Here is a 16,021-nt window from a genome sequence, read left to right on the forward strand (position 1 = left end):
TTATGAGTTATAGCTGACTACTTTATTCTTCAACTGTGGCTCATTCTCAGGCCAAAGTCATAAAATGAGAATCTCACATTTTAGATCTCACATTCTCTTAAAATAAGAAAATGGCAATTTCTTCCGCCGAATTTTAACTATACTCCAAAGTCTACCTGCTTTTGTTCACTTTCCAGAGCCCTCAAGTAGTTATTTTGTATTTGCTCATAGTTTAGTATTTATTTACTAGATATTCTGTTATCAGTTTATCATATGAGAAATAGGATATTAAGGGGTGCTGGGGTGGTACAGTCAGTTGAGCATCTGGCTCTTGGTTTCAGCTCGGGTCACGATCTCAGGGTCTTTAGGACTGAGCTCCACGGTGACTCCGAGCTTAGCGTGGAGACTTCTAAAGAATCTCCCTCTCCCTCCCTGCTCACTCTCTCTCTCTCTCACAGATAATCTTTACTTTAAAAAAAGAAATGGAATATCCGTATTATTTTAACTGTAGAGTATATTTTACTATTTGGAGGGACTAGCTTTCCTCAATTCTGACTCTGGATTCACTTGTCCCTCTAGGTTTTGGAGAGGCTTTGTGTCTTGTAACCCCACTTTTCTAATGAGATCAAGAATAATCATCAATTTGCAGTTTGTTCAGCTTTTACTTGTTCTAAGGACAGGAGTGATGACTTCCAAGTTCTTCCATGGGGGCCCAAACCAGAAGTCCCTATTAAGACTTCTATTCAGTTTATGACCTTTAATTCATGGTGTTCTTTCATACCTCCAACTAGATTGTTTACAGTGGAATGTTGTGCTACATTACATTTTCTGCCTCAACTGTTTGTGTATGTGTACTTCATTTGATGAAAAGTGTTGACATTTACTTCTTTTTCCTTCTCATAATGTATTTGAATGGAGTCTGGGTTCTTTATTCTGTTCATAAGCATGTCTGAGGAACTTGAACAAACAATAGCAGGTGATTCTAAGGGAATGAAAGGATATTTGCAAGGCTTACTAAATTTCCTCCTGAAATTTACCAAATTCTAACTTCACTAGCTTCATCTTCTAATTCCACAACAAAATGCAGCTTCTATAATAAAGGATATGTGGGATCTTTTTTCTGTTTTTATCTAATGTTTTCAAAAATATTTTATTTCCTTAGAGCTCTCTTTCTACCATTTTCTTATTTTCCTCTTAACATGCCTCCAGGTGATACCTCTCTTTTCTAGGTGCTCTTTCTTCATCAGAACCATGCCTTCTCAAGACTGCTGCAACTGGATTGCATACTTTTCAACCTCTTAGTGATCACTGTCTAGTAGCCAAGTGTTCTGATCAAACTTGGATCTGTTTTTAGCACTTCTTGAGTCAGGATGGAAATCACTTTGAACATTAACGTGTTGTCTATATTCCATTACTCCCATCACTCTGTCCTCTGCACATTTCATACCTGACCTTCTGTTTTTATGTGATCCTGAGACAACTCTGCTGGCTCCAGATATTTATTTCCCTACCTGAAGGTATCCTCAACTGTATTATCACCTCTCTCCCAATTGTGCTGTAGGAATAGCTATGGATAGTTTTATTTGCTCCCTGTTTTGATTCCTATGGTTTTATTTAAAAAGATGTGTGGAAAAAAATTAAGAAAGATGTATGGAGATGTACGAACTTTAAGAAGCCGCCCCCACACCTTTCTACAATTCGAAACGGAAGTCTTTTACTGGCTCCCTTTTTGTTATTTTTATTTAGCTTTTACAATAAGTCTATGAAATATATATTATTACCTCATTTTGCAGATTAGGAAACTCTTAAAGGATAGTTTCCCTGCAATCACTACCTTGGAAAGTGACAGAATCAGGGCTAAGCCCATATTTAACTGTATAGTTCTTAATCACAGTACCACAGTACTGGGATTAAAGTTTTATGCCTTGGAGTGTAAGGTGATAGAGTCAAACTGTTTGGGCTAAATCCTCACTCTACCACATTGTAGCTATGACCATTAGGAAGTTATAGAACCTAGAGAGTTTAAAGAACCTCTAGTATTCTTCCATACAATGGGATGGTATAGTATTTTTCTTTATAGGAATAACATTGGATGGAATAATCCATGTAAAGTTCATAGTTTATATTAAGTACTTAGTATGTTATTATATTAATTCCTAAGGAATATTAAATTAGTCAAGGCTTTTGATGTTTTCAAGCATCTTCATGATGGTTTCTAAAATCAAGCATATAAGAAAACAGTATAAGTACCCGACTGAAGACTTTTTGAGGTGAAATTCAAAATAAAGTCCAATTTGCCAAAATCTGTTTTCCACTTGAACCTGCAATAGCTAATCTCATGTCAGAGTTCCTTCAAGAGATAGCTCTTACTAATAGCTTCCAACTTTGAAAGTCTAACTACATGCCAATCACAGCAGGGTGTTTCTTTATATCTTTGTTCACGGGACAACTTCTACACATACCTACACCTAAACATACCTACACAATCAGATTAGGTTCCACTGCTTTTAGTAACTCCTAATGGTAGCTGAATTACAAATTTTGCTACTGAAAATGACCATGTAGAAGATAACAAATCTATCTCAAGTTGGCCACCCTGGAGGTGTAGATTTGAGGCAAATATTCTTGAGTGAAGCTAAAAGAAGCATTTTAATAAAGCTGACCAATTGAAATTTTCCATGATACTGAAATAATTGTCACTGAGGACATGATTATTTCTTTGAATAGTTTATACTCTAATGTCTTCAAATTTGAGGAAGTAAAAGAAAAAAATATGTATTTTTATATATACATGTATATATAATATGTGTAACATGTATACATGTATATATACATGTATAATATATACAGGAAAATGTATATACTATAAAGATAATATAAATGGTAGCATTATTACAGAGCCTTTCTTCCAAAACAGATCGTCTGGTTCATGAGTTGTCAGTGAAGAACACTTTTTGAAATGATGCCTAACATTCCTTCTAATGTAAAATATGACATTTCAATCCATAAGCCAGCAAATTGTGTTATTGCAGTTATAAAAGAACAGTTAGAATTTATTTTTTTAATAGTAAAGTGGAACCTACTGCTCACTCTCTCTAGGATTCTATGTTTTAATATAATCTATGTTCACTTTAGGACTGCTGAAAACTTGGCAAGGCAGAAAAGATTTGATATTCTATTATATCGTAAATCTGTAGTATTTGTGAGGTTGCCTAGTGTAAAAAATCATGCATATTTCAAATAAAAGAACTACTGAGAGTACTAAGCAATGCTAAAGCAGTGGTTTTTCAGACTCATTCAGGAAAAATATGCCTCTTAAACCAAAGTTGGAAGCTCCACAGTGAATCAGGGGAAATGTTCTTACTTAGTTCCATAGCCAGTGTAGATAAATTAAATTATATTCTGTATCTTTTCATCCCTAATATGCATTGTTGGATTATGGTTAACAGAACTGTTCAGATTTCTGGGCCACTGATACTAACTACAGAATACTGTAATGCCACTTTTACTTATTTTCTGACTCTTTCTCCCATCTCTCCATATATAGGAATACATGTATGTTCAAATTATAATTACCTGCCAAGATATGTCACCCTGGAGTGAAGAGTAGGGAGGAGGAGAGGATAGTGGCATCATTTTGGTTGACGGAACATCTTCTGCCAATGGTAAGAAGTAGCAAAGAGAGGAGAGATAATAAAAAACAGGAAGGCTGGAAGATCAGTCCAAAGCAGCAAAGCATCACCACCATCTTGGCATCAAGCAACACAGCTGTTATCTTCTTGGTTGAGCTCCTCTTCAGTCATATATTCTCATGTGTGTTCAAACCATAAATGACCCTACTGATAATAGCTCAGAAGCAGAGCCTTGGCAAGTAATATAAGCAAAAGCTCCATAGTTGTTTCTCTCATGTCACCACACTGAGAGCCATCAATGTGGAATGAAGAACTTCATGAATGCATTGATCTCTTATAATTCTAAAATTGGTGGATATTATTAAAATTGAGTTGGACTAAGCCTCAAGAGTACATGTTTAATTTCTTAATAATAAAACTTGGTTTAAAGTGGAGGATAGTTCTGTGTAGTGAATGTCTACATAGTGAGCAAATCAAGCCACTGAGGAAAGAGATGGGCTCTTTCAACATTTTCCAAATTTCAGTTTCATACTGGGTATTGTCAGCCCCAGCCTAAAAGCCAGAGAAAAAGCTTGATTTGAATTACTTTGTATTATCTGTAGCATATTTAAAGCACTCTTTTCTGTGACAATAATTTCGTACTAAACTGTGATTGCTACAATTAAACACGTGCCCAAATTTTAATTTTTTTTTATAAACATATATTTTTATCCCCAGGGGACGTGCCCAAATTTTAAATGGAGATATAATTTAGCATTTAAATTTGTTTATAAGTGTATATAAATGAAATTATATACAAACATGATTATACTTTTAGTCTGAGATTAAAGTTCTACATTTGAAGGCCACCATTATTAGTTCAGCAATATATTGTTAGTGGGGTAAATGAATATTAGAGGAACAAAGGTGAATGAGATATGTTCCTCATCATCAAGAAGTATGCCATATTATTGGAAAGATTAAAAAAAAAGTAGCCTTATATGTTCCCAGAATACTGAGCCTAAAAAGAGTTTAAATTTTTGTAAAGGTAATTGTGCCTTATTTGTGTTAAATTAGCCCCTTTAGTGCACTACAATCCTTGGAGCATTTCTAAGCCACATGTTTGTTTTGGAGCAAATCCCTCAGTTTATATTATTCTCACCTATTTGTTTTGTTATGCTACTAGTTACCTCCCCGAGCCTGGCACTCAGCTAGTCATAGTTTCTCTGAGAAGGTCGACAATACTCAAAGTCAAGTAAATATGTGCCTGATCACTGTTTTCCTTCTTAGAATTTCTATCTCATCTAACTTTAATTCAAAGACAATGATTACATTGGAATATTTAATACTGTGAATGAGATACATGGCAGAACCATGCTATTCATTCTTTTCTCTCTCTGTATATATACACACATGTATATATGTGTACACATACATATATATAGCTTCTACATATATAGCTTCTATATATAATTTAAATGTATGCAATATAAATAAATATATGTATATATAATATATATACATATATATAATTTAAATTTATATTATATATATGTAGTTACTTTCTCTACGTATGTAGTTTCCAGTGTGCTAGGGGCTAAGAGGGACAGGGCAGTGAGACACATGGTTGTTGCTCTCAAAAAGTATATAGGTCATGAAAGGACTAGAGATAAACATAACTGATCATGATCATAATAAAAAGAATGCTCTGTATAAAGAATGCAAATAAAGTTATATAGAGATCAGAATCGGAAGAAATTATTTCTGGTTGAAGAATTCATAGGTAAGGTGATTACTTTATCATCCGAACTTGTACATTTTTAAGAATTAAAGTAGAAGCAATTGACAATTATACCAGAAAAACAGCTATTAACCAGGATTGTGCACTTGAGTCACCTTGGAGGGAGGGTCTTAGGAGAAGATGGCATTTCACCTAAGAGCTAAGAGCTGAAGCCTAAGAGCTGAAGAAATAGAAATATGGTGACAGTCAGATAGAAGGAACAGCATAAGAAAAGTCATGGATATTACTTTTTAAATATGGATTTTTAAAGAAATCAAAGATGGAAAATTTATATCCTGGAAGAATCAATAAACATAGACTCTGTTTCAGGATCCTGGAAGGAATAAGTTGGCATGATCAAACCAGGTGATATAATCAAGTTTTATTTACAGAACTGCATGAAGATTTAGGAAACTATATTGGATAATTAAATTTCCCACACCAGCACCAACTGTGAGCTGTTTCCATCCTCTAAGCTTCACATGATAAACGGAATTGGGAGTTTCTAAAACCTGATGAGGGCTAGCTGACAGGACCTATGACTTTTAGTAAGGGTCACAGCCAACTTGCAGCGAGTGACATAGAATAGAGAGGATGTTAGTAGAGTAAATACCCTAAAGCACTCCCCTCCTACTCACTGATCTCTTGTTAATTTCCTTTGACCAAATCTAAATGGAAGTCAGCAAGCAGATGAGAGAACTATTGAAACCACACTGGTCAGATTCTTGGGGCACCATGCAAGGTAGAAAAGAGTGGCGAGTGGATTCAGAGGTACAAAGAGAATATATGCAAAACAGAGCAAAAATAGCAAGGAGCAAGTTCAATAAAGGAGATGAGAGGGTGATTATGGGCATTGATAGTGGGTGAAAAGAAATACAGAACTAAAGTTTCAGAATGGTCAAAATTTGGGGGGAACAACTAAATAATGTTGACAATTAACACATTTATTTCTGGTGTCCTCTACCTCTTATGGGTTGGGACTTAACAAGTATGGTATAATGTTTTTGCACCTTTATTTGTACTAGTGAGTTGAATGTTTTAACTAGTTCAAATATTTTTGTGTGGTGCCTTCATATGTGTGTATGTATGTATGAATGGATGAGTGTATACAAAAACAAAAGCACCTGCTGACAAGTGAAATTTTAAAAACCTTATACTGAAATAGAAGTAAAGATCATTCCTGCTCAAAATCCATCATCATTGAAAAAACTGTTATCCAGGGCAACCTGAAAAGCTTCTTATAAGCCTAAAAATCATAAGGATGAAATGTCTCTTGACCAACAAATTTCTCTAATGGTATTATTTTGGATTTCAATCCTGGTATGACTAAAACAATTTTAGTAAATAGACTTTGTCTTTGTACCCTGTGCCTAGGTTAGTGATTTATTTATCTTTGTTACCATCCTCCCTAGCTCTTATTCATCCTTGTCCTTATTATTTTTTTCTCTTACAAACCCAAATGCATTAGGTCTACCTCAGTGTTCTAGTTTGGCAACTGGAAACTTGCTAACACGATAGACTTTCTTGAGCCAAAATTTTTGTTGGTAATGCTACATATCATTTATGTTTTGATCTATTTATGAGATTCATTTTGTATTATTACAGCCTGGCTTTAATGTACTTCTCATTAATATCCTCCAGTAGTAGCTACTCAATCAGATTTTCAACTGTTCTCGTCTATTACTTCTATTTACTTTCTTGCCCTAATCAAAGCCTGGACTTCATCAACACCTGCAAATGACACAGCTTTAGTTCTAGAATCCTGCTCCTCTCAGGTTCCAAAGCTTGCTATAATTACCTGGACCATATAAATCTCCTTTCTTCACACTTCTTTGAAATTATTCTCTGGCAAAATTCACCACTGAGCACCTAAACATCTAATCTAATGCATATTTGTTAGTTCTTGTCTTATTTGTACATCTGATGTTTATAATACTTGGGTTTTTTCTTTTAAAAAAAAAAACCTCTTTTTATTCCTGAAATGCTAATTTCTTAGCTTTTCCCTAAATTCTGACTCTTCATCATTCTCCCTCTTTCTGTCCTTCTGCTATGCTAGACTATCTTTGAGATGGTCATCAATGGTCCTTGATTTTGGAATTTATATTGTATTGTACCTTCCATACTTATTAGGGTTGACTTATTTAATCAACTCCATATGTTATTGTACAAATGGCTATGTGTGACTCCTGAGACTAATTCCCTTTTATGACATTACTTACTCTCTAGGATTGCTTGTTTTAGAGAAGTTAGCTACCATGTTTTGAGGACACTAAAAAAGTCCTTTGTGGACTACCAGTTGGCAAGACAATGAGGTATCGTGTTCAAAGTCAGTACCAACTTGTCATACATGTGAGTCACTTAGAAATAAATTCTTCAGCTATATTTAAGCCTGCAGATTATTGAAGCCCCATTACTTCATAACTATAAACTCACATGATACCCTTACCAGAAACATCCAGTTAACCCCCTTCCATATTCCTAACACAGAAACAATTTGAGGCTGTTAATATTTATTTTCAATTTAAGTTGGTAATTTTTTATATAAATAACTAATATATCCACTTATCTGTTAAGTATTGTTGTCAACCTTCTGGCTACGATGGGGAAGCAGGTATCAAATTAAGTATCGCACTAAAAAGAACTACAAAAGGTAGATAAAATTTGAAAGAATGGCTATTTGAAAAAAATATGTGAGCAGTATAGGCAACCAGCACATGACGGGCTAATGGTCTAAAGAGAAGGAAAGCTCAGTGAATTGAGCCCTATATTTGTAGCTATTTTCTCCTCACTATATTTGCTATTTCACATTGCAGGCCTTGGACCCTGAACGGAGAGCAGCAGTCTTGAATTTGGAGAAGTCTCACTGGGCTAAAGAGGCAAAATTGGACTTCAGAGTAACCAAGATAGTCATAACTTGAGAGGCCAATGTTCAAGAGTAAAGGAAACTAGAGGCAATTAAACCTAGCTCCTGTATATAGTCTCCTATTAGAATACTTGCTAACTTCCAGGCTGAGTGCATGAAATGTGACACCCCTACAAATAAAAATCACCATGCAGTTATTAAAAGGAGCTCAAAAGCTAAGTAGTGTTTTCATTTATCTCAAAGTCCTGAAAAAATAAAAACTGAAATCAGTATACATTAAAAAGCAGGGACTCCTTAGATTTGAGATACCAGAGATGGTAAGTCCTCTGAATTAAGGCAGACTTGAAATAAGCAAGCTTCGAATGAATCAAGTTCATCTACCTGTACTCTGCTTACCAGAAGAAAATTATATCCTCTCTGGAGGAAAATAGCACTAATGAGAGTGTCAACAATATTTCTCAGACATGGTGTCTGGGATTCAATAAAAAATTAGTAGATATGCCAAGAAACAGGGTCAATAAAAACCTGGGAAAAAACAGACAATATAAACAGACACTCAATTAAAATGTTTTTTAAAAAGGAAAGAAAGCACAGAGTATCTCACTGGAAAACAGAAATTTGTGGAAAATAATAAAGATTTAAGAACTGAAAAAAAATAACTCATTATAGGAGTTTGAAACATACTAGACTGCAAAAAAGAGGATAAGTAAACTGGAAGTTAAACCAATTAAAATTAAAATTAAAAAATATACAGGAAATACTGAAAGGAGCATACAGACACATGGGGCATGGTGAATAAGTTTTAACATATATAATTGGAATTCCAGAAGAAGAGGAGTGAGAAAATAGAACAGAAGCAACATTAGAAAACTTAATAGAGAATTTTCTTAAACTAATTAAATATCAAATTACAGGTGCAAACACTGGTATAAACCTAAGGAAGGACAAATTAAAAAACAATCACATTTGGGCATACACAGCAAAACTTTGGGGAAAAAAGAGGAGAAAGAGAACATTATAGGAACATCCAGAGGAAATGGCACATTATTTTAAAAAATGAGACTGATGAACCCAATATTCAACCTGATAAAAGACAGAAGATTAAAGAAAGTAACTACCCACAAAACATCTTTCAAAAATGAAAGAAAAATAAAGGTTTTTATGTAAAACAAAAAACATAAGATTCATTGCTAATAAAGGGATACTAGATGAATGACTAAGAGCAGTTCTTCATTTAGAAAACAAATGGTCTCTTGGAAGTATGGTAATGCAGAGAAGAATGAGCCAGAAATGTTTATGTCTTTGATAACCCAGACACTTTTGAGGAATACTAGTCAGGTATTTTGTAGAATGTCCCTCAGTTGGGATTTGTCTGATGTTTTCTCAGGCCTCTACTGAAGTTGTGGGTTTGGGGAAGGAAGACCATAGAAGTACAATGTCATTTCATCATGTTATGTCAATGGTATATTGATATAAGCATCCACTACTTACTAATGTTGATATGAGACTTGATCACATGGCTGAGGTAGTTTTTGTTAGATTTCTCTAGTGTAATATTACTCTTTTTCTCCCCTTTCCATACTGTAATCTTTGGAAGGAAGTAACTGAGTAATACACACTGAATGAAATTGTATTCTAACCCCATCAGGGCAAACAGAGTATTTATATAAATTATTTGGAATTCTTAAGATGGGATATTTGTCTCTTCTCCCCCATCTTACTTATTTAATCACTTATTTATATTAGGTTGGACTTGATGAGTATTTATTTTATTATATTTTGGGTTATAATTCCATGCCACCTTTTTGTTGTTGTTAAAATCATCTCAGCTTTGGCTATTGGGAGCTTTTATTTTTTAAGATTTTATTTATTTATTTATTTATTAAGATTTTATTTATTTATTGGACAGACAGAGATCACAAGTAGGCAGAGAGGCAGGCAGAGAGGGAGAGACAAGCAGGCTCCCTACTGAGCAGAGAGACCAATATGGGGTTTGATCCCAGGAACCTGAGATCATGACCTGAGAAGAAGGCAGAGGTTTTAACCCACTGAGCCCCCCAGGTGCCCAAGATTTTATTTATTTATTTGAGAGAGAGTGAGAGAGAGCATGAGAGAGGAGAAGATCAGAGGGAGAAGCAGACTCCCATGGAGCTGGGAGCCCAATGTGGGACTTGATCCTGGGACTTCAGGATCATGACCTGAGCCGAAGGCAATTGCTCAACCAACTGAGCCACCCAGAAGCCCCTAATGGGAGCTTTTTAATATGGTTCTATAGTTTCACCTTTTCCGAATGCCATATAATTGGAATCATACAGTATATAGACATTTTAGACTCTCTTTTTTCACTTAGAAATATGCACTTTAGTTTTCTCTGTTTCTTTTCATAAAGCTTGTTAATAGCTCATTTCTTTTTATTGCTATAATACTCCATTATTTGGATATACTAGTTTGTTCATTCATTTACCCATTGAAGAACACCTTGATTGCACAGAAGTCTGTGGAACAGAAAAGGCCCTCATTATTTAGACTTCGCTAGATATTCAGCCATTTTTCATTCTTTTTCCTCAACACCTATGCTAGCTTACACTGAACTATCTACAGTTCTCCAAAAATATCAAATAAATAAATAACTAAATAGATGGGAATTGTTTGTACTGTGGCCACATGTACACATAGAGATGACACAAAACAGGACACCTGAGTGACTCAGTTAACTGACTATCTTTGGCTCAGGTCATGATCCCAGGGTCCTGGGATCAAGTCCCACATCAGGCTCCCTGTTCAATGAGGAGCCTGCTTCTCCTTCTCCCTCTGCCTGCTGCTCCCCCTGCTTGTCCTCTCTGTCAAATAAATAAGTAAAAATCTTAAAAAAAAAAAAAAAAAGAAAAGAGAGAGAGAGAGAGATGACACAAAAACTACTGCTGTATTTCAAGTATAGTACCAGATGCCAGGGACACAATAGGAGACACATAGATAAATCCATGCTCTTATTGATCACTAGACATTTGGTGAATCTGTTTAATTCTTTTCTCTCTCTGTAGAATTGGTTTCTCTGCTTCTTAGTTCACAAGAACTAAGAAGTTTTATTTCCTAAGTTTTATTTCCTCTCTTCAAAGGTCAACCTAAACTGTACTGTTTTGAATCACAATTCTACATCTCCAGGACAGACAACCTGATTAGTCTAGCTCTGGTTATTTGCCCATTCTGGGCCAATCACCTATGGCAGAAGGAAGGGGCACTATAGTAAAAGCAGAGCTGCTGAGGACATTACCCATGTATTAATGGTCCAATTGAAAGACCTGATTTTGGTAGACATGTTAAAAAATACCTTCTATAAACACAGATCTGAAGGAGATTTCTTTCTTGAGTTGATACCCAAAGACTATGTTTGAAAGAATGACATAAAATGTCACACCCAAATTTTACTTCCAGCAATCATTTGCTACTCCATGAGTCTGGGAAGAGGATTTGAAGAATGCAAATAATTCTCTCTATTGATGGGTCCTCATCTTTCATGCATTTGTCACCCCCTCTATTTTTATTACAATTACATAAACATTTAGAAGTGCTGAAGTCTTTTGCTAGTGAATAAAATACTCCCTTGATGCCATATTCATCAGTTCCTCATTCTTTCCTCTGCTTCATAGATGATTTTAGTATTTACTTCTTCCCCATCACTTCTCAGCTCACTCCCATCTGTCTTCTCTTTCTAAAAGTTCCCTAAAACTGCTCTTACCAAAAAACGTGGCTACATTATTTGTGATAAATATTAAGAAAAGTTTTTTGAAGAGGCACCTGGGTGGCTCAGGGGGTTAAGCCTCTGCCTTCCGCTCAGGTCATGGTCTCAGGGTTCTGGGATCAAGCCCCACATCCGGCTCTCTGCTCAGTGGGGAGCCTGCTCCCCCCCCCCCCCCCCGTCTGCTGCTCTGCCTACTTGTGATTTCTGTCAAATAAATAAATACAAATCTTTAAAAAAAAAAAAAAAGAAAGAAAAGTTTTTTGAAAAGAGAAAAGAAAAAGAACTTTTTTTGCCCTTATCTTACTTGACCTCTGCAAAACATGTGGTTTCCTCATTACTTCCTCTACAAAACAATTACTTTCTTCAGTACTATGATATCACATTTTTCTAAGGAGCAAAAATGAGATTTTTGTTGTGAAGAAGCACACTGGAGAGAAGGGAAAGCTCCCATGATCCCTGGCGGGGACTGGGAGGAGAGGGAAGACAAATGGCTTTCCTATAGACTCTATGTGACATGATAAGAGTAGAATGGTAGAAGGATACCCCCACATCAAGACCTGTGCTTTCCCAGGATCAAAATGTTAAGTGGCTAGACCTCTACCTCCCCCAGCTACCCTTGAACTTTAGAGAGCAATCATGTATTGTTCTAGGCATTTTGTTCAACACACCTAGCCTCTTATGCTAGAAGTAGGGGTAAGAATGCTTGAGCCCAGCTGGAGGAACAAATGATTTGGTCTATTTTCAGTCTCCTGACCTTCAATGTGGAGTGTGGTGATTAGTCAATTCACTGGCTGAGATCTATGCTTCCAGCATGGGCATTCAGAGAAATTTGGGATACCTAATAACTATGGGCCCTGACACACACTGTGTCATTGGTTTACTATTAGCCAGGGAGCTGCATGAGTTTTCAGAATATCTAAGACAAATAAAAGATGCCACAAAAAAGTGAATTGATTTTGAACTTTCCTACAGATATGAATCAGAAGAAATATATTAACAGCTACAAACCACATACCAGAGTCTATGTAGACCATCTTAGTAAATACATCAAGGTATTTGTGAATGGGACTATCACCTGGTTACTATAGTCCACCATCATCCATCATGATTCTTATTTCCCCCTGTGGCCAGTCTAATGAATTGAATGGACTACAGCAGGGAACCATCTTGCATCCTTCAGCTCTCTAATGGTGCCATTAACTCTGATATTGTTTCTGATTTGCTATCTTAGCTGGCAGAGGCAATTTCAGAATCTTCTACTTGGTACTTCTACCAGTCACTCTCACACCACACTTCTGAGAATTAATGTGATAGTTTGAACAGTGGTTAAGTATATCTACCCCCAGATATATTTGAAGACAAGGGAACTTCACTTGTGGGCATGCGCAACAATGATTTACCTTATACCAATGCAACACGCATCTTGCTTCCCAGTGAGGGCTTTCCAGTGGACTCTTACATGTGAGGTATCACAGAAGCCAGCAGGTGCCCAAGTATGCAAAACCCAGATGTGTGGGGGGTTAATACTCTAAACTTTGACCAGTGGAAGATAAGATCAGGTGAATAATTTCTTCTCACATTCTTCTCTTTTGCATTCTTTAGAGATAGAGTAGCTTCAAAGAACCTCTCTGAGGATGAACTACAGGAATTTTTGTCATGAAATTATGACCGGTTTACACATATACTCCCTTATATTTATTCTCCCTCATTTCCTCGCTTATTCTTTTCAGTGACTCCTGCTTTCTTGCTTGAATTCCCCAATAGAGCTTTAGTTAATATAACCATTTGTTTCCATTTTGTTTTCTAAATTTGTAGGTTAAAACATTTATTAGATGGAGACAATACAAGTCCCCGCTTTATGGGATGGTTGTTAGGATTAAATGAGAATATTCAGGAAAAGTGCTTAGCCAAGAACTTGTCACAGAGCACATGCTTGATGAATGATAAGTACTACTGTCAGTGTTTTGTTATTGTTGTTAGTAGCAGTACTATAATCTACTCCTTCAAGGGAACAGTTTCAACATGGTTATGTGTGCTATAAAGCATCTAGGCACAAAATCACCCTTGGTAACTTCATGTCTTGGGTCATCTAAAGTCACATCATAAAATAATGTGGTTCCCTCTATGTTTCCTGTAACTGCTATATTTTAAAGTTCAGGTTTCAAGTGGAACATGGAAAATAACATCACATTGTTGTCCTGGGATATAATTGGCAGTATTTTGCAGCAGTCTGAGTAGTATTCTTTTCAGCAGAATATTTCTAGTAATAAAAAAATAACGAAAGCTAAAATTCCTTAAAAGTTTCTAGCAGAAACAAAACTAGAGTAAATGGCCGAAGAATTTCCAGGAACATAATATACACACATACACATATATACAAGGGACAAGTTTCTTGACACATCACTTCAAAGAAAACCAGCCCCTTCCTTATGTTTCCTAGAAAAATAACTTTCATTCAGAAGGTAGAAGACACCTATGAAACATAAATATAGTTTATGAAATAGTTATTTCCCCATCCTAATCAATTGCTATAACAAAAATGCTAAAGACTGAATAAGGTTTTCCCCCCTGCAATGTCAGGATTAATATTTATTCTATATTAAAAACAGTTTCTGTACAATTATTCTCTCTAAATGTAACCCACATATTTTAGATCACACTAGTGTGTGACTACTAAACAAGGCAATTCTTTCTTAAGTGCATTATAGCAACATGAGGTCATATCGAATTGATTTCCATCAATAAATAAGTAACATTAATTTATTTGTGGTTCCCAGACATGTGTGCTTTACAAACCATGTCAGCATCTCCTGCTCGAGCTCCTACTTGCTTTAATTGTCTGCAGCTTGTGAAACCATTTGCGAAGGGTAGCCACGATACAGTCTCTCGCTATGAAGCCAGTATTCATGCCAAGGTTGCTGATTTTCAGAATGCTAGAGAATGGTAGGCTTCTGAGTAGAAACTGGGGAGGAATGAGCTCCTTCCCAAATGCATCTCATTCCAAAAAGTCTCTCAAATTGATTCATCAGCCTCTTTTCATGCCTCTTGGCTCATAATCTCATAATCTGAAATTTTGTTCATTTTTCTTTTTTTTTTTTTCTTCTGCCCCTCAGAATGGGTCATCTCAACTGAACTCTTCTTTTTTCTGCCTCAATTCTGCTGCTAAGCCTTCTAGTGAATTTTTCATTTCAGTGATTATGTTTTTCAATTGCACAATTCTTTTTGGTTCTATTTCATACATATTTTTCTCTTTAGCTGGTATTATCTATTTGGCGAGATAATGTTTGTATTCTATCATTTGGTTCTTTTTACATGGTTTCCTTTAGTTCTCTGATATTTTAAACAGCTGATTTGAAGTTCTTTGTTTAATAAGTCCAAAGTCTGGACTTCATTGGAGATAGTTTCTATTGATTGCTTTTTAATTTTTTTTTCTCTTTTCTTTCTTGTGCTTGGGTTTTTCTTTCTTGTTACTACTTTCCATGGCTCATAATTTTTTGTTGAAACCTGGACATTTTAAATAATTAATATGCTGACACAAACTTAGATCTTCTCCCTCCAGAGAGTTTATTATTGTTGATATTAGTTGTTATCTAATGATATCGCTGAAATAATCTTGTGGAATCTGCATTCTTTGCCACATATGACCACTAAAATCTCTACTTGCTTAGCTTAGTACTCATCTAATGATTGGACAGGAATTTCCTCAAATGCCTACAATGGATATATCTCCCAGAGTTTGCTAAGGGGCTGTATGTATTTGGGCACAGCTTTCACCCTCAGACAGGCAGCTGACAATTCTGCTCTAACCTTTAATTCCTGTTTGTACAGAGCCTGAGGTGAAAGTCTGAGTTGAGAATTTGGGGTCTTCTCAGTACTTTACTAAGCTTATATACAGCTCTTGGCAGGAATACAGTGTCCTGTGTGCATGGCCTCCTTGAGTAAGAGGAATATGTAGGACCTTTTCAAAGCCTTTTATAGACGGTCACATTAAACTGATTTTCAGTTAAAATTCCCTGATTAGTTTGTTGTTTCCCCAACTACTTTCCACT

General features: G+C 35.7%; 1 protein-coding gene across 2 annotated transcripts in view; it reads left to right on the forward strand.

The window, feature by feature from the left end:
• TFPI2 (tissue factor pathway inhibitor 2) overlaps positions 1-8,279 on the forward strand; it is a 139,383-nt gene extending 131,104 nt beyond the window's left edge. Inside the window, exon 5 of one of the 2 annotated variants that reach the window (XM_059395746.1) lies at positions 8,184-8,279. In XM_059395746.1, coding sequence (XP_059251729.1) covers positions 8,184-8,197 — 14 coding nt within the window. In that variant the 3' untranslated portion in view covers positions 8,198-8,279. Of the gene's footprint in view, positions 1-3,526; positions 3,703-8,183 lie in introns of those variants that run through there. The other variant, XM_059395743.1, reaches the window with a different exon arrangement.
• Positions 8,280-16,021: the final 7,742 nt, after the last annotated feature.

Source organism: Mustela nigripes, chromosome 4 (genome assembly GCF_022355385.1).
Source record: "Mustela nigripes isolate SB6536 chromosome 4, MUSNIG.SB6536, whole genome shotgun sequence".
NCBI lineage: Eukaryota > Metazoa > Chordata > Mammalia > Carnivora > Mustelidae > Mustela > Mustela nigripes.